At 36.8% G+C, this 19,967-nt stretch overlaps 1 protein-coding gene across 4 annotated transcripts; it reads right to left on the bottom strand.

Annotated features, from left to right (window-relative positions):
* Positions 1-7,150: 7,150 nt before the first annotated feature.
* On the bottom strand, positions 7,151-18,645 carry LOC124845257 (AT hook motif-containing protein). 4 transcript variants are annotated; one of them, XM_047322322.2, is made up of 5 exons: positions 18,503-18,645; positions 17,973-18,007; positions 16,659-16,735; positions 7,653-8,863; positions 7,151-7,507 (listed from the first exon to the last, which is right to left on the bottom strand). In XM_047322322.2, exons 4-5 carry the CDS (start codon positions 8,841-8,843, stop codon positions 7,370-7,372), a joined length of 1,329 nt encoding a protein of 442 aa, XP_047178278.1. In that variant the 5' UTR covers positions 8,844-8,863; positions 16,659-16,735; positions 17,973-18,007; positions 18,503-18,645; the 3' UTR covers positions 7,151-7,369. The 4 variants fall into 4 exon arrangements, with proteins under 4 accessions (XP_047178278.1, XP_047178277.1, XP_047178279.1 ...); XM_047322321.2 differs by lacking the exon at positions 16,659-16,735 and having other exon boundaries at positions 18,503-18,644; XM_047322323.2 differs by lacking the exon at positions 16,659-16,735 and having other exon boundaries at positions 17,973-18,023; positions 18,503-18,611.
* Between the last annotated feature and the right edge of the window lie 1,322 nt (positions 18,646-19,967).

The raw sequence follows: 19,967 nt of genomic DNA, 5'->3' as shown, positions 1-19,967 counted from the left end.
TTTTTTGTTCTAAGGGGATTAAACATCAACATTGGGCAAGTAATAGCTAATGAAATCCATAAGTGTGCTTGCTCTACAAATAATAAGTCACCCCTTGGACATTCCTCTTTGATCACTCATTTGTGCAAGATTGCAGGAGTTAATGTGTCCATACCACCATTGGAGCGGCCTAGGATGGAAATTAATGCCTTATACTACATTTAGTATTGTGCATTGGATGAGCCAGGATATCTAGTGCCACCGCCACAGCCTCCTAGTGCATGAATGACTTTGCCCAGGTTTCTATGATTGAATCACTTGCTTGCATGTGTCATATGATCAAGGCCATATGTTGTTATCCCTTTTTAGCCAATGCATAATTTTATCCCAATAAAAGAAAGTACAATGTGTTCTATCCTTTGAACCTTTAGCCTTAAGCATGATATGAAAACCCTTTTTGAAATTGAGTTAAGTTGAGAATATTTGTGTGGTATTGATAAAGGTTCAAGTTTGGGGTTGTTGGGAATTCTGAAAAGGGAAAATAAAGAGAATGAGCATTGAGATAAGTATTGAGCAAATGAAAAGCAAAAGAAAAAGAAAAGAAAAGAAAATCTCAATGCAAGGGAAAGTTGGGAATAAGTGAGAATGGTTTTGAAAAAAGAGATTGTGTTTAAATGATGAAATTTTGAATGACTCTCTTAACTCAAGGATTTTGTGATCTGGAAAAACCAATTTTCTTCTTAGCCCAACAACATTACAAGCCATAGAAAATCCCTTGTGATGATACTTGCTTGTGACTTTGATTGATTATGGTTAAATGAAAGGCAAAGTTGATTTATGTGACGTTGTGATAGTAGAGTGAATGAGTCATCTCTATATACACCTGTGTGTTTGAGAGAAACACTTTTTCTTGGTGAGGAGTACTTCCATGTATGCATGATTACATCTTTGCTTGGTTGATCATTCATAAGTATAGCATTTGTTGAATATTTTGTGATTATGTGAGCACCACAATGAGCTTAATTGAAACAAGGCATTTATTCATCTTGATTGATATTCTTTATAAGTTGATATGAGCAATTACTTGTCTTGAAAGAAAAGGTTTTGAATTGTGTTGAAACCATTCTATGGATTGGTTGAAAGCTAAATTACATTTTGTTTGCTTGAGGACAAGCAAAGTTCTAAGTTTAGGGTTGTGATAACGGTTGAATTTACCGTTATTTGATACTTAATTTTGATACTAAAAATACCCTTTTTGACTTAGAAACTAGCTTGGAATCATATTTTTGATGAATAAGAGAGTTAAAGGTGAATTTAATGGTTTTGTGCTAGATTTTCTTGTTTTCAACAGGAATTGAGATTATTTGGAAGAAGAGTTGAAGTAGTAAGGAGTTGGAACTCAGGAAGAACTGGAAAAGCAGCAAAAAGGAGGATAGTAGCAGCGTTGAGCGCCACTTTAGGGGCCCTCAGCGCTAGAGTACTTTGTCTCACGCTTGGCTGCCCTTTTCTGGAGCCCTCAGTGCAGGATGCCCCTGGCTCGCGCCTGGGTGCCCTTTTCAGGGGCACTAAGCGCAACTTCCTCGAGTCGCACCATGCCTGCTTGCCTTCTAAGTTGACCCTGAGCGTTTGTTCTAACCCGCACACCGCCTGGGCGCCCTAAGTGGGGCGCTGAGCGCTAGTCTTGTACGCTTGGACCCGTTTTCTATTATTTTTATGTTTTATTTAAGGACTTGGACATCCTAGGGTTCACATCTTTAGACGGAATAGGCACACAAACACATTCTTTGATCCCTCGGAGGCGGATTTGGATGCAAGCTCCTATCTTCAATTTCTAGGGTTTTATCTTCTATTCTTTTTCCATTATTCATCTAGTTTCACCATGTCAATGGTGAACTAAACTCTTTTTGTTGTTGGGGAATGATGTAACCTTTGTAAACTCTTATGTATTGAATTGATTCTCGATTATATATTCTTCTTTCATTAATTGTTAGGGTAATTCTTCTTCGTGTAATGCTTGCTTTGTTTAACTCATTCTTTAGCATGATGTATGATTTGCATTTGTACCAGAAGGTATCTTACAATTCATGATCTGGAGAATTATTTCCAGAAGCAATATTTTGCTCAGGAATGTGGGTATGAGTTCTGGTTGTCTTAAGCTTCTGATCTTCAGAATTAATTATTAGGAGTTCTAGGAATCGTATGAACTAATAGTTAAGGATAGGCTTTCTTCGTCGAGGAATCGAGTTTTAAGTATTTTAGATAGTGACATTAACATTAATGAAGAAGTAGAATTCGTATATGCATAAGAGTAAAGTAGGTGAAATCTAACCCCAACAACATATTCATTCCATAATATCAAATCCGTTCATCTTTGCACTTTTCTCCAATTGATCAAATTGCATGCATATTTACTTTTCAATATTTGCATTCTAAACCTAAAAGAATTTGTTTTCAAGTCTTATTTAATCAAGAAATCACATAATTGTTTAGGCCGTGAGTCTCTAGGGAAATGATACTTGGTCTTACCATGTTTATTACTTGATACGATTCGGTACACTTGCTGAAGTCTTAACACCAGGCGTGAATGTGAAGCTCTAGCGCTGAGGGTCATGAAAGGGGCGCCCAAGTGTGAGTGCGACCTTTTGTAACCTTCTTTTTTGGTGCTCTTGTTGTCCTTTATGAGTTCCAGCTTCTTGACAACTTAACTCCTCTCCCAATTCATCCCAATTTCCTACAAAACCAAGGGGATTTAGTGATAAAATCTTTAAGTGTAACCTCAACTCACTTATTTCCCAAAATAAACTAAAATCAAGAGAACAAACAAGTTTCTAAGTCCAAAAGGGTTCATTTGATTTCAAAATTTACTCTCAAATAATGGTGAAATCAACCGTTATCACGGCAAGACCACACTTGGTCCCTCCCCGCCATCGGCATTCCTCACGGCCGTTGGAGCTGCGAATGCCGAGTGTTGAGCGGACTGCTCCTAACGGGCGTAGTGCGGCAATTTCTGCCTCGTGCTTCCTCTACATCTCCAACAACTGTGCTTGAATATCCTTGATCAATTCCCTTGTGTCCTGCTGCTCTCCCATGTTTCTTGTGGTCACCATTAGGTTTCTTCTACTGTTCTCGGGTCCTACGGTAGGTGCCAAAATGTTTTTGTATATAATTGAGTAGGGCCGAGAAACACACATTTTCGTTGTCACCTTCTCTTCTTCCTTCCTTCCGAATCACTTGGTTTGTCGTCTTCCAGTACAAGCCGAGTGGTGGGTACCTGCTAAAGGCACTTTGACGCTCAAATCAGATTTTAATCAATGAAATTAATCCACAATTAAGTATCAAAAATTCAATCAAGCTAACCTTACCTCTGTAGTTTACCTCTCTACTTATAGAGTTTATAATGGACTTTAAGTTAATATTAGCCCAATAATACTAATGTTTGTGTTGGCCCTGTTGTAGCCCAACACTACATAGGCCCATAAGTCCTTTTTACCTTTTTAATTTATAATATGAAGCCAATATATTGAACGGTGTTGGCTATCCTACCAACACCGTTCAATTGACAAAATGTGTTTACCGTCGACACTGCTTCATCGCCTGGCATACCGTTTGGATCCTATCTCATACCATACATTCTCATTCCTTCCCAATTGCATCAGTCCAAAAAACTTTAAAAATTCATTCTAAAAAATGTGGTTTGTTGCAAGAAGCTTTGGACAAGTTGTACGAGATGGTTCGAGAGTTGAACTAAAGGTTTGTGGTGGTCGTTGATGGAGGTGACATGATGGTGCCTATTCGTGGTGGAGGTGACTTCACTGTTGAAGGTGGTTGAGTAGTTCAATTTGCATGGATTTTGGTGGTTCGTGATTAGGGGAGTTCTTGCTAGTGTGTTTGTGGTAGAGGTATTGATGTTGCCATGTGTTTTGTTTGATAAAACCTTTTAATATTGCTTTGATTTGAATTTCATTCCCTACTTTAGGTGATACTTCGTGGAAGGAGGTTTTGTGTCTTTGTTTGCCAATGGAAAGTGAGTTCTTCATTGCTTGTATACACTTTGTTATAAAGAGGTAAGTTATGCAAGTTTTATGCATGGGAATATAAGTTATGCAAATTTTGTATTATGGTATTTTCATTTTTCAATAAAATAGTATTTTCATTTATTTAAGAAAATAGTATGTATATTGAGTTGTATGAGTAACAATTTTTTAAAATATTGTAAATATGTATTGTGTGTATCTTCTTAGTAAATTTTTTTAATGAGTTACATTTATCTTGTTTTAATATGGTATAGAGTATAGAGGATTATGATTGTGACCTCATATTTTGATTTCATTTTATTAATTGTGTAATAATAAATTTTTAACTATTTTAAGTTTTAATATTGAAAATCAAAATATTAATTTTTTCTCGTATATATTGTATTCTTTATTTATTTCAATCAATACTTTTTTTCATAAAGGTTTTATTCATTAAAAAAATTATAAAATAATCCTAACTTATCCGAATATCATTTTATATTTCTTTTAATATCAAGAACAATGTAATAGTTTTACTTTTTAATTTATTAAAACGTTTTTTAATCTATCATAGTTAAATCATTCATCAACTTTGACAATTTCTATTCCGAAATTCACTCCAATTGGTTTACAAATCTCGTAAAAAAACATAAAATTTAATTTCAAATTCATCCAAATTCATTTTCTCCCTCTTTTTCAAATCCTTACTTCCAAAATAATACAAGCTAAAAGATAAAAGTTAAGGTAATTCAAGTAAAAGAAAATATGGATTACATGAATCAACAACAACAAAGAAAATATGAATTACATTCGTTAATGTTCTTTTCAGGAACGAGATGTTGGATCTAGATGAGTGTATAAATAAGTATAAAAGAATGTCATTCCTAAAAAAAGTTATATATATATAGATATATATATATATATATATATATATACATATATATATATATATATATACATATATATATATATATATATATATATATATATATATATATATATATATATATATATATATATATATTTATAGGATTTCTAAACATTCGAAAATTCAATTATAAAATAAAAGATAATAAAAATCTATTATATATTTCGTAATTAGTATTAATATAAAAATATATAAAGATAATATTAACCAAACCAGTCAAATTTAATATATCATTTTATGTTAATATATGATATTAAAATATATAATATATAATTAAATTATCGAAATTTCATGATATATTTTGCTAATATATAATGTCAACAAATATATCTTTAATATTATTTAAGTTAATAATTTGTCTATGAATTATGTTTTTTAACATATTTATTCAACTGAATATGTATAATTAAAAAAAAATATATCGAAAGGCAAGATAAAATTCTTGCATGGAACCTCTTTCAGTAACCCTGCCAGGGAACACCAACAGGAAAAAAATCGTTAAAACCATGAATCACAAGCCCATTAACTCTAAAACATACTGATTAAAAAATAAAATATATAAAAACAGTGCAACAACCCCGAACAATATGTAATAGCAGTTTATTATATTGAGTTGAGGAAGCATCTAAGGAAAAATATAACATTGAAAATTTGTAACAAAAAAAATATATAGACTTTTCAGATTTATGGATTTATTCACATTGAATTTAGGTCCGATTTCAGATTATTTATTTAACTAGTTGTTGATATTTCAGATTAAACTACTTAATTAAAAAAATATATTTAGTGAGACATTGAAAAGTTTAAATTTAACTGAAAACTTGTTTATGTAACAGTATTAATATTAATATATAATATTAATATTACTATTTTAAGATGATATCCTTATTAATATATTTAAAAAGTTATATCAAAAATACTTTTTTTACTTTTGTTTACATTAGAAATAAATAAATAAATAAAAACAGAAATTGTAGAAAAGTATACTATTTAAAAAGAAAAAAATTGTATTGATTTGAATGAAAGAGTAGGTTATAAAAACTACATATATAATATTCATTCTAATTAAAAAAGAATTGAACCAAAAAATTAATTTTTATTATATTAAAATTTTAACATAAACTTTTGAAGTTAAAAAACAAAAGTCGGATTATGAATAGAGAACAAGTTATTTGAAACTTGAAAGAATAATTTTGGAAAGTTGAATTAAATAATAAAATGATTGATTTCAGCATTTCACACCTGTAATTTATTGATGTAAGCGGGAATCAAATGAAATCATGGTTACAATTATTTGTGTGAAGTTGTCGTTTATTTTCCAAAACAATTAGATTGAAATTACTCCTTAAAAAAATATTAAGATTTAGGGAATATACAAAGAGATTAACTTCACCAAATATGATTTCCATTTTACTGACTGATTTAGATTTATTAGACTTTTTTTATTTGTTTAAATGCCTTTTTAAATGGGTTGTACCTATAATACTTATCATAAAGCTCAAATTCATTTATTTAAAGTCTTACATACCACTTCCTTTAAAACACTTATTAAGGAATCGATCAATAAATAAAATTATTATTCAAGTTGCATTAGAAATCATAGAAGAAAGGATATTACATTTTTACTTGTGATTCCTTAATCAAATGTGTTGGAACAATTATTACCATTTTCCTTATTTTAGATTGGGACACACGTGAAAAATAAAAAAAAATGTAAAACTCCATGGTTTAAAAAGAAAAGACTCTAATATCAATAGTGCATATATATGTATGCATCACCAAAGCCTCTCTCTAACCCAAGACATAGTGACAATCTCCTTTAGGCTATGTTTGGACAAAAGTTGAAAATGTGATTCTGGAAATTGTAATGCACATTCTCATATTCCAAAGCAAAATGGAGTAAAAATTTATTACTTAGGGAGTAAAATTACTTTTGAGCTTCCCCAACTGGAATCTAAGCATCCATTTAATTCATCAACCAGATGGACATCACAGTGAAAACAAGAGTTATTTTTTTCTGGAACTATCCAGCACTGTATCATGGAACTCAAGGAACAAAACTCTCACAGAATAGGCCAATGCTGTTTCAAAGAAAAAACTAGATGCGCAACAAAGACAAAAGTGAACAACAAGCACACAGTACAATTGACTGCCTCATAAAATGGCTTGAAACATTTAATTGAAGTTTTGGACAATATTTGATTTGCTAAGAAAGTAATTAACATCCGACTTGAAGGAATGGTCTCTAATATAAAACAATTAATTATAGCTATAACAAGCTATCTTCACCAAATTCAATGAGGCTTGCACGTTTGAAAATGTTTAACATCATTGAGATTAGAACTAAAAGCTGAATATTCACCATGACAAATATGTTACCTACTTATGACAGATAAACCTGGTGGCACAATAGCCACTAATGATGACATTTATAAACCAGATTCAATACTCAGAACGGCTTTGTTGATTGAATAGTTCCATCATCTTCAAGTCCAGTTCCTAAAATCCTTATATCATCCAACTTGTTTCCAGATTCTAGCTCTGCTGCTTTGGATGCCTGGTTCTCCGTATTGTTATGTTGAAAAACCTTGTTAAATTAGAGCGCATTAATACATATGTCGCAATTTAGGTACATAGCAACTAAAGGGTAACAAAGTCTCGGTTTCTTCCATCACCCCTAGTTCACACTCAAAAGCCTAAGAAATACAAATAGGTTAAATCCTTTGTTTTACCTGCAAAAGCTCAGTCATTCTGCCAGTTTCGGTGTAGTCCGAAGGCTTGGGAGCAGATGTTGAGATTTCCGGAGGACAAGACTGTACAGCTTGCAGTGGCTTAATCAAGATGGGTTGATCTACATCATTAACTTTGTCTTCCTGAGTACCACTTGGATCCTTCTCTACCATATTATCACCTGACTTGCAGTTGTCAGTAGTCTCATTATCCATGGCCTCTGATGGATCTTGGATCCTCTTGACAACTTCCGTAACCAGATGCTCAAAAGGCATGCTAGGCATTCTCATAGATTTGGCTTCATCTTCATTCACCACATGAGATGAAGATTGATTATGTGCTGGAGCATCTTCACTTTGCATGCCGGTTGAGTGTGAGATAGTTTGAGTGTGAGATACAAGTGAAGGGTTTCCATCTACAGGGATTTCTTTGGAAGAAATCACTCCACTCCCTAGAGAAACTTGGGTGTTGACTTGTGATGGTTGATTAGAAACTGGCCCCCCGTTTGCAAAATTATTAGGTTGGAGCATTACAGGCACCACATTACCTCTGGGTAGTTGATGAGTGATCTGGCCTGGCACAGAAGGCACATTCTTTCCAGAAGAGGCAACCAAGTTACTAGAACTAACAGCTCCTCTAGGTATCTGAGGGACAGACGGTGAGCCATTCATTGCAATAGTTTCAACTCTATGAACACTCACTGGCTGTTCATTCCTCTCCTTTGGGAGAGGAGTTTGAAACTGTGCTGCTCTTGAAGGGAAAGAAACCTCATTTCTATGGATCATTGGAACACTCGGAGCAACATCATTTTCAGGCGAGACAGGAACATATCGTCCAGGCTTGAAGACCAACCCCCTCAAAGTAGTATCAGAATCACCAACTCTAACACTGAGCAAATATCCAGCATCAAATACAGCCTCAATTACACCAGAAACTAGTTGGCCCACCATTGCATTATTTAAATGACTCTCTTGACCCCTTTGAAATTGTTGACTTCCATTAACTGTTTCAAAGCCAGGAGGCACGGGCGTTTGTTCTGCACGAACAGGATTCTGCCTTTTATTTTGACTAACTAGGATATAGGAACTCTCCTCTGAATCTGGCTTCGGGTATTTCCTTGGACGACCACGCTTGCGCTTCAAAGGCACATCTCCTGAACCATCTGGAGTGTTATTTTGGTTTTGTTGATCCATCTTTGGTAATTTCTGTTACTCTGGTGTCCATGCAAAGATTAAAAAAAAATTGTATAAGCTACCAAAACAAAAGCAGAAACAGTCAGCATGATACGAATGTAATTTTCTCAATAACTAAAATAATTTTGTCTGCTTCTTGACAGTGATTAACCTGCCTCCTCAAAACACTTGCATCATAAAACTAGTATGATATGAAGCACAAACATAAACATGAATACCGGTCACGACATCAAATAGAGGTTTCCTGATAGGTTCCTAAATTGGGAACCTAATCAAGAACTCTCTTTCTCACCAAAAGACACAAGATAGGGAAAACTGAATATTATTCACAGTAGTGTATCTCTACAGAAAGAATCCAGAGGCTTAACCCTCTTCACAGGTCAAAACCTGTCAACAGACAATTCAACAAAACATGCCTTTTACCAACTAACAGGCCTCTATTTATACTCCCTCTCCCGCCCACTTCTAACTGTCATAGGCAGTTAGGCTATTACAACTAATTACCCTTCTTCCTTCTCTCATAGACTAACCATTTCTTTTATTCCAATCAATACCCTCCCCTTGAAGACCAACCTTGTCCCCAAGGTTGAAATCGGGGTACTGCTCCCTGATAGTCATTTCATCTTCCCAGGTGGCCCTTCCGGCCCTCCTTCTTGCCATTCTACCAGCAGTTGTGGCACACTTTCCCCTTCTCCCTACAGCTGTCTTCTTCCTAAAATGTGCACTGGCCAGAATGAAGGCCCTTCTGTCTACAGGTCCTGCGGCAATTCCTTTTCCACTCTTTGTTCTCCTATAGCCTTTTTCAATTGTGACACATGGAAGACAGGATGAATTTGTGTTGTCTCTGGCAACTGCAACTCACAAGCTGCCTCCCCCACCCTCTGAATAACCTGGAACAGCCCAAAATATCTGGCTGCCAACTTTGGGTGAAGCCTAGTAGTTGGCATCAAGGATTGTCTATGGGGTCGTATCTTCAAATATACCCAATCCCCCACTTCTACATCAGCAGCCTCCCTCCTTTTATTAGCTTGTCGCACCATTAGTTCCTGTGCCCTCTCTAGATGAAACTTCAACTGTTTCAGGGCTTCGTCCCTAGTTTGAAGCTCCTGACTCACTGCCTCCACCAATGATTCGCCAGGATTGAATCTATGCAAAGAGGGGGGTGTCCTCCCATACACAACCTCAAAAGGGGTGCACCTTATAGCTCCTTGATAGCTTGTGTTGTACCAATATTCCGCTCACGACAAAACAGTCATCCATCCCCTTGGCTGCTCCGAACAGAAACACCTGAGATAACCTTCTAAAATCCGATTCAGAACCTCCGTTTGTCCGTCTGTCTCAAGGTGGTACGCGGTGCTCATTTTTAACTGCGTTCCCTGACTCTTGAACAACTCTTTCTAGAATATACTTAGGAACAATGGGTCCCTATCTGTCACGATGGACTGTGGAATCTCATGCAGCCTTACGATTTCTCTTATGAAGACTTCAGCCACCGTTCTTGCCGAGTAGGGATGCTTGAGCGGTAGGAAATGTGCATATTTGCTCAAGCGGTCCACCACCACCAGAATTGCATCATACCCCTTGGATCTAGGCAAACGAACTATGAAATCCATGCTTAACTCTTCCCACACTGCATTCGGAACAGGCAATGGCTGTAATAATCCCTGAGGTGAGGATGTTAGGTACTTGTGTTGCTGGCACACAAGACATTTAGCCACAAATTTCGTCACGTCTTTTTTCATTCCGACCCAATACAACGATTGGCCTATCCTCCTGTATGTCCTATATACTCCAGAATGGCCCCCCGTTTGCGTTACGTGAAACTCCGCTATTAACTTGGGAAGCCACGAAGACTTCGCTGACATTACCATCCTGCCTTTGTAGTGCAGCCTCTCGTGTTCCAGTGTGTAGGCAGGGTGGGAGTTTGGGTCTTTTTTAATTTCTTCTATCACTTTTTGCAGCCCCTCATCCTCCTCAACTTCCTTCGTTATTTCTTCAAAGTCTTGCTAGTAGGGCCTGGCCACCACACACAATTCCCTTTCCTCCCCGTTTTCACCCTCGTCCCTCCTGGACAACGCATCAGCATCTCTGTTAGCAGTCCCCGTCTTATACACGATCTCAAAATCGTACCCCAACAGCTTGGCTATCCAATTTTGCTGATTCTGAGTCGTTATTCGCTCTTCTAGCAGGTATCTTAAGCTCTTCTGATCATTGTGGACTACAAACTTCTACCCCATCAGATAGGGCCTCCAATGCTGTATGGCTAATACGAGAGCCATCAATTCTTTCTCGTAAATAGACTTGTTCAGTGTTCCTTTGGATAACGCCTTACTAAAAAAACCTATGGGTTTCTTTCCTTGCATCAAAACTGCACCCACACCTTTGCCCGACGCATCACATTCAATGTGGAACGGTTGCTGAAAATCAGGTAAAGACAGCACTGGGGCCGTCGTAATGGCTCTCTTCAAAGTCTGCCATGCCTCGTTTGCCCTCTCATTCCAGGTGAATCCCCCTTGCTTTAGCAGGTTCGTTAAAGGTCTGGCAATTTTGCCATAATCCTTTATGAACCTTTGATAGTACCCCAACAATCCCAAGAATCCCCTTAAGCTTTTTACCGATTTTGGTCTCTCCCACTCCACAACGGCCTTTATCTTCTCATCATCCATCTCCACGCCTCTGTGCGAAATAATATGTCCCAAGTATTTAATTTGGGTTTGTCCGAACTCACACTTCCTCCGGTTAGCCACCCACTGATCTCGTTCCAAGGTTGAAAGGACGCTTCCAACATGCTCGAGATGCTCCTTCCAAGTTCTACTGTAGACTAAGATGTCATCAAAGAAAACCAAAACGAACTTGCGTAGATAGGGTTGGAAAAGGTTGTTCATCGCGCTCAGAAATGTCGTCAGCGCGTTGGTGAGCCCGAAGGGCATTACCACGAACTCGTAGTGCCGCTGGTGCATTCGGAACACAGTCTTCTTTATATCCTTCTCACCCATGCGAATTTGGTGGTACCCCGCCTTCAAGTCCACCTTAGAGAAGTAGGAAGCCCCTCCCAACTCGTCCAGCAACTCCTCGATCACTGGTATGGGAAATTTGTCTGACACCGTAGCTCGATTCAGTGCGCTCTAGTCTATGCAGAAGTGCCAGCTGCCGTCCTTCTTCACCAGAATGACAGGACTCGAATAGGGGTTGTGGCTTGGACGGATCACCCCCGATCGGAGCATCTCAGCAACCTGCTGTTCTATTTCTCCTTTCATCACGTGTGGGTACCGGTAGGGTCTCACGTTAATGGGATCTACCCCGTCTTTAAGCGGTATATAATGCACCATCCCTCTACTAGGTGGCAGCCCCATAGGCTCCGAGAACACCACATCATGCTTGCCCAACAGCAACTCCATCTCTTGCTTTTGCTTGTCGGTGAGGCCCACAAACTTCTGAGTACTTTCCTTGGACTCCAATGAGCCCAATTCCCATACCATAAGCCAAGCTTCTACTTTATCCCTTTTTAATAAGGCCCTGGGTCCCACCATTTTCCGTTCCAACGTGGGGTCCCCCTTCACTGTTATCTCCTTCTCTCCTTGTCTGTATACTATAGTCAACTTCCGCCAATCCACCGTCACCTTTCCTAATTTCTCCAACCACTCCACCCCAAGGATTACCTCCACTCCTCCGAGTTCAAACAAGTAAAATCTTTCGACAATTTTTTCATCTCCCAACTCCGAAGCCACCTGCTCAAAGCAACCGCTGATCCTCTTCTCCTGTCCGTCCCCCGGACTTACAATATAAGGTTGGGTCTCCACTACCCTTCGATTGATAAAATTGTGGGTCGCACCACTGTCAATCATAACCAGCACCTCTCGGTGTCCAATTCGTCCCCGTAACTTCATCGTTTTGGGAGACGTGAGACCGCCGGCGGACAGCGCCGATAGCTCCATCGTCGCGATATTCATCTCGGTTCCCGCCTCGCCTTCCGTCTCTTCCTCCTCTTCCGCCACGATTAGCATCCTTAAACCCCTTTCAGGGTAGCGATGGCCAAGGCTGAAAGGTCCGTGATAACAGTTGAAAAACTGTTATTTTCATGCTTAAAATTGATACTAAAAGCAACCTTTAACACTCAGAAACTAGCTTGGAATCATGCTTTTGTTCATATTTTTGGAAATAAGAGAGTTGGACAGGTTTATGCTTGATTTCAGTGTTTTATGTAGGTTTTAAGGTGAATTTGATGAAAGAAGTGAAGATGGATAGAGATGGAATCAGAAAAGAACTTGAAAAGTGAAAAAGAAGAGAAGCCGCAAGTACCGCTCAGCGCCAGTTTACCGCTGAGCGGCACTAATGAACTCCCGTTGGCTCCGCTGAGGGGAAGAATCAACACACGCACTTACCGCTGAGCGGCATTATTTTGGGCTTAGGCCCATTTTTCTGTAATATTTCGAATAGTATATAAGCTTTAGGACTTCCTGGGGTTTGTATCTTTGGTTGGGAGGAAGCAGAAACACACTTTTCACCCCTTGGGGGTAGATTGGGAGATGGTGACGGCTCTCCTCTTCTCTTTCTAGGGTTTTTCTATCTCTTCCATTCTTTCATTATTGTTCATCTAGTTTCACCATGAATATGGTGAACTAAACTCTTCTTGTTGTTGGGGAATCAATGTAATCTTTTGAAGCTCTCATATATGGAATTTGTGGTTAAACATCATATTTATGATACATGCTTTCTTTCATCATTAGTTAGGGTTTTTCCTCTTTGCTCAAAGCATGCATTATTTAACTCATTCGATGTCATGATCATTGATTTTGTCGATATGGACACATACGGAGAAATCTAGATCCGGGGAAATTCTCCCAATAGCATATTGCCTAGACATAGGGATATGAGGGTTGGTTGCCTTTAAGCTTTTGTGCTTCAGAATTAATTATTAGGGATGCTAGGAATTGTATGAACTCGTAATTAAGGATAAACTTTCTTCTCAAGGTGTTTTAGAGAGTGGCATTAACATTGATGAAAAGAATGATGAATTCCTAAAATATATGAGAATGGAAAAGATGAAATTGATTACCCCAACAACATACTCATCCATCTAATTCATTCAGTGTTTGTGTTCTTCTTTACCATTGATCATCACATGCATACATGTTTAATTCTTGTCTTTTGCATTTGAAACTTATACCAATTTGTTCACAAGTCTTAAATAATCAAGAAATCATATAACTAACTAGGTCGTGAGTCCTTTGGGAGAACGATACTTGGTCTTACCGAGTTTATTACTTGATACGATTCAGTCACACTTGCCGAGGGTTAAACAAGTTTTTGGCGCCGTTTTTCAGTGTTCATAAATTTGTCATCAGTCCGCCACACCTGAAACATCTCCCCTCCTCTCTCTGTTTGACATACTCCGAGTATGGTAGATTGTGGATATTCCTTTCTCTCCCGTCGCTGTTAGCTCTCACGTTAATTCCCCCCTGGGTCGCGTCTTTCTTTACAGACCCGATACTCTCCGCCGGCCCTCCTCGCACCGTTGTATCGCGATTTGGTTCTGACCGCACCACCGCTCCTGTCATTTTTCACCAGGAACTTTGATTCTTGGACACCCATCCTCCTCCCGCGCAACTCGCATGGCGGTCAATAGATCAGGTGGGTCATGCGGCCTGACATGATCGCTCACCTCTTCCCGCCTGTTTTATGGTCGACAACCTCTCTTAAACTGTCCCTCTTGTTCCTCCCCCGAATCGTATTCCCAAAGCCCTCTTCAATTCATCCCAAGAATGGTTCTTGGTTTTCTCCCGCCAAAAACGGAACCAACTTCCGGCGTAACCCTCCATACTAATAAAAGCCAATTGTAGCTTCTCTTCAGCCACCCGCTGGACCTCGAAAAAGTTCTCCCCTCTGCCTATCCAAATCCATGGTTCGCCTCCTTCAAACACGGGAAACTCGACCCGTTTCCTCCAATTGACCATTCCTTCTTGGTTACTTTCTCCTCTTCTTCCCCTTTCGCCATCTGGTTCGGCCCCATTATCATTCACCGATGATTGGCTCTCATCCTGATGTTGGCCCCTGTGATTGTGGTTACGTTCCCTAAGCACCTTCAAGATTGCTTGGATGTCCTGTCGTATCGCCGTCATATCTGCCTTCGTCTTGGCTATTGCAATCTCGACAGCTTCCAAGTGCCCTTCGACTGCCACCACTCTTCCCTTAATGTCGGGATCCGGCAGGTCGGACCAATTGATAGGTTCCTAAATTGGGAACCTAATCAAGAACTCTCTTTCTCACCGAAAGACACAAGAAAGATAGGGAAAACTGAATATTATTCACAGTAGTGTATCTGTACAGAAAGAATCCAGAGGCTTAACCCTCTTCACAGGTCAGAACCTGTCAACAGACAATTCAACAAAACATGCCTTTTACCAACTAACAGGCCTTTATTTATACTCCCTCTCCCGCCCACTTCTAACTGTCATAGGCAGTTAGGCTATTACAACTAATTACCCTTCTTCCTTCTCTCAGACTAACCATTTCTTCTAATTCCTATCATTTCCATTCAAATAGTGTTCAAATTTTTATTGTGTCAAGCCGCATTGTTCAAATTATATTTTTTAATTTTCTCTCATTTCCTCCATGGGCGCACCATGGCCACCAATAGATCACGTATGATGGCCATCATTTGAAATCCACCACACCATCATGGTGGTCAGTTAAATTTTCGTTATTTACCATGGCACTTCCATCTGATAATACTAGATATAACTTACAATTTTATTTGAAGAATTATGATCAAGTTATTTTATCTATTTCTATTTTAAAATTAATACGCTGCCAATTTAAGTTATTTTTTTTCCTTCTCTCTAAATAATATGATTCAATACACATTATGATTCACGATTTAAAAATTAGCTAGGCGATTCATGATTTGAATCTCAATTTGATAACCTTGGTTGGTCCAACTATCATAATCAATTTTCAACAATCTTTTCCTCTGTAGATATAACACCAATATCTATCCAATAATAATTGTTTCTTTTCTTGTCCGATCCTGTGGAGCAACTCATTCATCTTAGCGTACTATTTCTTTTAATCCCACTCCTTTCTCGTATTATCCCTCTCAAATACTATACTGCCAACAATGACGATTATAACATCAAATTCACTTTGAACTTTGGTTACATGGAATTAAGTGGACATTTTATTTGTATTAATTTAAGTGATCACATTCCTAGTCAATAATTTATATGCACCCTAATCACCTGATATTAGCAGCAGGCTATACCTAAATTTAGGAAAATGCCCTCATATAAACTTTAAAAAGAAATCCATGATGTACAAAAGAAAATGAAGCCCTTGAAAAAGAAAAATATGATAGTGCATCAAACTAGCTCCTCCTTTTAAAGATACTTTTGCAGTTTCTAGACAGTGAGTAGGAAAAGAAACAAAGGAGAAGTAGGGAGGGGGGAAACAACAGACACTAGGCTCACAGGGAGCCACCTCATGCTAGCCACTGGTTCACACACAGGAGGCATAGGGTTGTACAATGCAAAAAGGGTTTGTCTGTTCATTTCATATATGTGGAAAAACTGAATACCTCAAAATTCCTTCCTAAAATACAACTCAGCAATGTTAAAATTTTTAATTTCTTCAATCCCAAATAGACAAATACTCGTTACTCTCAATTACCTCACCCAAATAGACCATAGAATTATGCCCACAGTTTCTAAAGAGTGATAGTAGAAATTCTTCTACAATGCATCAAACTGAAACCTTCAAAGGTAGTAGATTATGCAGTTACTTCGCAAATAAAACATTGCATTGAGAAAAAGCTCTTACTTTTGCGTAATAGCATACTATTCATTAAGATACATGAAAGTGGAAGTTGCTTATGCATGTCAAGGGATCACGGAGATCTGAAAGTAAATCAAGTTATTTTCAAAGCAGGAATGGAGGAGAATTAAAAATAATCTATACACCAATATAGAAGTAGAATAGGTAAAAGAATTGTTTTAGATCCACTTTAGAAGGTTAAAAATAATAGGAAAATTCCCGATGAAACTTTACTTAAATAGAATGAATTTGAAAGCAAACATCATAGCTAAACGAAGTTAGTCGTGATGCCACCATGTACAGAGAAATTTTTCAGATATTTATTATCTCATTGTCTCTCTCATGAGATGTTAATGACAGCAGAACTTAAAGGAAATTTAGCAGGAACTTAATGATTCAAACTGATTTTTAAATCATAATATTGTAGCAGAAATTTCTAATACATAATGGTCGAGCCACAGAAAAGGATGGTAATATTCTTGAATCCTTGTTCTCAGTAAACCCAGTGACAGAATGTGCAAAACCATATTCTAGCTACAAATTTTAGATACCTATACAGATCCAGTGAAATTTTTGAGCTCACTGTGTTTAAGTGCAATGTACTAAAATTGTCAAACTAGTATTTATTTTTATTTACTTTTCTATCTAACCAAATAATTAGAAAGAAATTGTTTCCTCTCATTCCTTCGTAATTCCATCAATCCAAACAACTTTAAAATTACTCTCTAATTAATCTCAAATTCTATCCTCTTTATTTCATTCCATTCTATTTTTTTCCTCTCCATTTCAATGAGCATCCAAACAAAGTGAAAAGAAGTTTCATAGACGTACACTATAATATACTTAACCGAAGGCAGATAGAATTCATATTTCAATTGTGAGTATGTTTCTGAACAAGGATTTAGCAGAGACAGCTAAATATGACTAAAAGACTAGAGATCAGAGATTCCTAGGGTTGTTAAAATTCTAAATTCAATTGTTACTCAAATAGAGAAGCACCTCTCCGTTTCCCCACAAAACACAGCAAAAAGACAAGCTTCAACCAATGAAATAGTACACACTAAACAGGCAATTTTTACAAGAGAAGGCCTGGCAATAAAAGTGATTGGGGATACAACATAGCCCAAATGAAAATCAACACGATATGATGGCACGAAACATTAAAAGAGAAAAGTTAAGGTATTCAATTATAAGTAATTCAAGCAAAAGAAAATATGGATTACAGGAATCAACAACACCAAAGCCGCAAAAAGCACACAAACGCTCATTCATTAGAAAAAATAAATCAAATTGCAAGGGAAAAAGTTTCCAGCATCGAACCTCTTTTCAGTAACCTTGGCAGCAAAACCGAACACCTGCAGAAAGGACATCCTTATAACCATGAAACATAGGCCCATTAACTCTAAAACATACTGATTAAAAAATAAAATATTAAAAAACAATGCAACAACCCGAAGAATAGGATTTTCTAAAAAAATAACATATTTCTCCTTTTCCACTTCATCTTTTCCTTCCGGAAACTAATCAAAACTTCAGCTCAGGAAACAAAATAAAACAAAAAACAAAAACATGAATTTGATCGAAAAACGAAAAATAAAAAAGAATCCCATTACCCTTACACGGTTACACCACAATCCAAGGGTTTAACCTCTCCCCGAGGAAACAAAATCAATGTTTTCCCATTTCATATTTTTCTTCAATTTCCAAAATCAGCAGTAAAATAACACACCCCTGAAAAATCCCTCGCATGGGTTCGATCCAAAACAACACAAAAAAAAAGGTGAAAAACCAACATGCAATAGCTAAATTGATGAAATTTTGAGACAGAAAGGGCAGGGGAGAGAGATTACCGTGTTGGGAACAACAAGGTTGCATTAAGATTCAGATTCAGAGAGTTTAGATTCAATTTTGCAGAAGGCGCACAAGAAGAAGAACGTGAAAGTGGAAGCTATTTAGACGGAGAGAGCGAGGTGGTGCAGTGTAAGAAAGTGCACAGTCACACACGAACGCACGCACACGGGGTGCTACCGTATCTGGCTGTTATTGAATGTCTCGTCACGGTACACTAACAGCATGAAACGTGTAAAATATGTATGTCCAGTATTTTTTTAATCCTATGCGTGCAGACTTTCCTTGTTCGGTGTCACCGCCGGGTGATGAATTTGATGCTATAAAACTGAAAAACATGGACAAAAACAAACAAAATACAATGCGTTAATATTTTCTTTTTTCTATTATTAAACAAAATTTGTTTGAATTTCTATTAAATAATAAATGAGATTCTTTGAATATTAATAAAATTTTGCCAAATAAAAAATAAGTCATTAATGATTTTTCAAAATTATCGATTCAAGAAGGAATAAAAATAATTTTTTCCTTTTTTGTAAATTCAAAATAAAAGTAAGCACAACAGTATATTAATTCGAGTTCAGGAGACATCTAAGGAAGAAGAAAATATTGAAAAATTGTAACAAAAAATATACATAAAGACTTATTCAAATTTATGGATTTGTTCACGTTGAATTTAAGTCCAATTTCAGATTATTTATTTAATTAGTTGTGATAAAAAAAAACTAAACTACTTGATGAAAAAAATATTTATTCGGTCATTGAAAAGTTTAAATTTAATTGAAAAACTTGTTCATGTAACAACATTTTAAGATATATTTAAAAAGTTATATTAAAAATACTTATTTTACTTTGTTTATATTAGAAATAAAAAAATAAAGATATAAATAAAGAAATAAAAAAACAGAAATTGCAGTAAATATATACTATTTAAACATATGACAAACAAAAACTTTTTTTATTGTCAAATGTTGTCAAATAAATAATGTTAAAATATTATCGAAAAAAAAATGTTGTTAAATATCATTATTCTTTAAATAAATAGTAGATTATAAAAACTAAATATATAATATTCATTGAAATTAAAAATAAATAAATGTAACTGAAAAACCTAAATTTTATTATATTAAAATTTTGGGTTAAATATGTTTTTCATCCCTTAAGTATCACTGATTTTTGGTTTTAGTCCGTATTCAAAACTTTGATGGTTTTTAGTCCTCATAGTATTGAAACATGTAATATTAATCCTTAAAAATGGACGGCGTCAACTTTTTATTGATCTAGCAAACGGCGAGGCCATGTCTTCTTCTTAAGTATCTGTCACGTTGCTTCTTCATCATCTCAGTTGGGGGCAAAGCTGGGTTCTTCTTCTGGTTAGCAGGGTGCAACCTTGTAGGCCTCATTCCTCCTTCTCTAGGAAACTTGACGAAGCTCACAAACCTCGACTTGTCCATGAACGAACCTCGA

Source organism: Vigna umbellata, chromosome 5 (genome assembly GCF_029865625.1).
Source record: "Vigna umbellata cultivar VRB3 chromosome 5, Vumbellata_1.0, whole genome shotgun sequence".
NCBI classification, from domain to species: Eukaryota; Viridiplantae; Streptophyta; class Magnoliopsida; order Fabales; family Fabaceae; genus Vigna; species Vigna umbellata.
Note: the sequence above shows the minus strand (reverse complement) of the source record. Positions and strands in the feature narration are given on the sequence as shown.

What these genes read in the sequence shown, in the direction of transcription:
- LOC124845257 (XM_047322322.2), bottom strand. Translation starts at nt 8,843, where the DNA reads ATGGATCAACAAAACCAAAATAACACTCCAGATGGTTCAGGAGATGTG. An exon ending in GAATGACTGAGCTTTTGCAG is followed by an intron (nt 7,508 to 7,652) that starts GTAAAACAAAGG and finishes TAATTTAACAAG; the next exon opens with GTTTTTCAACATAACAATAC.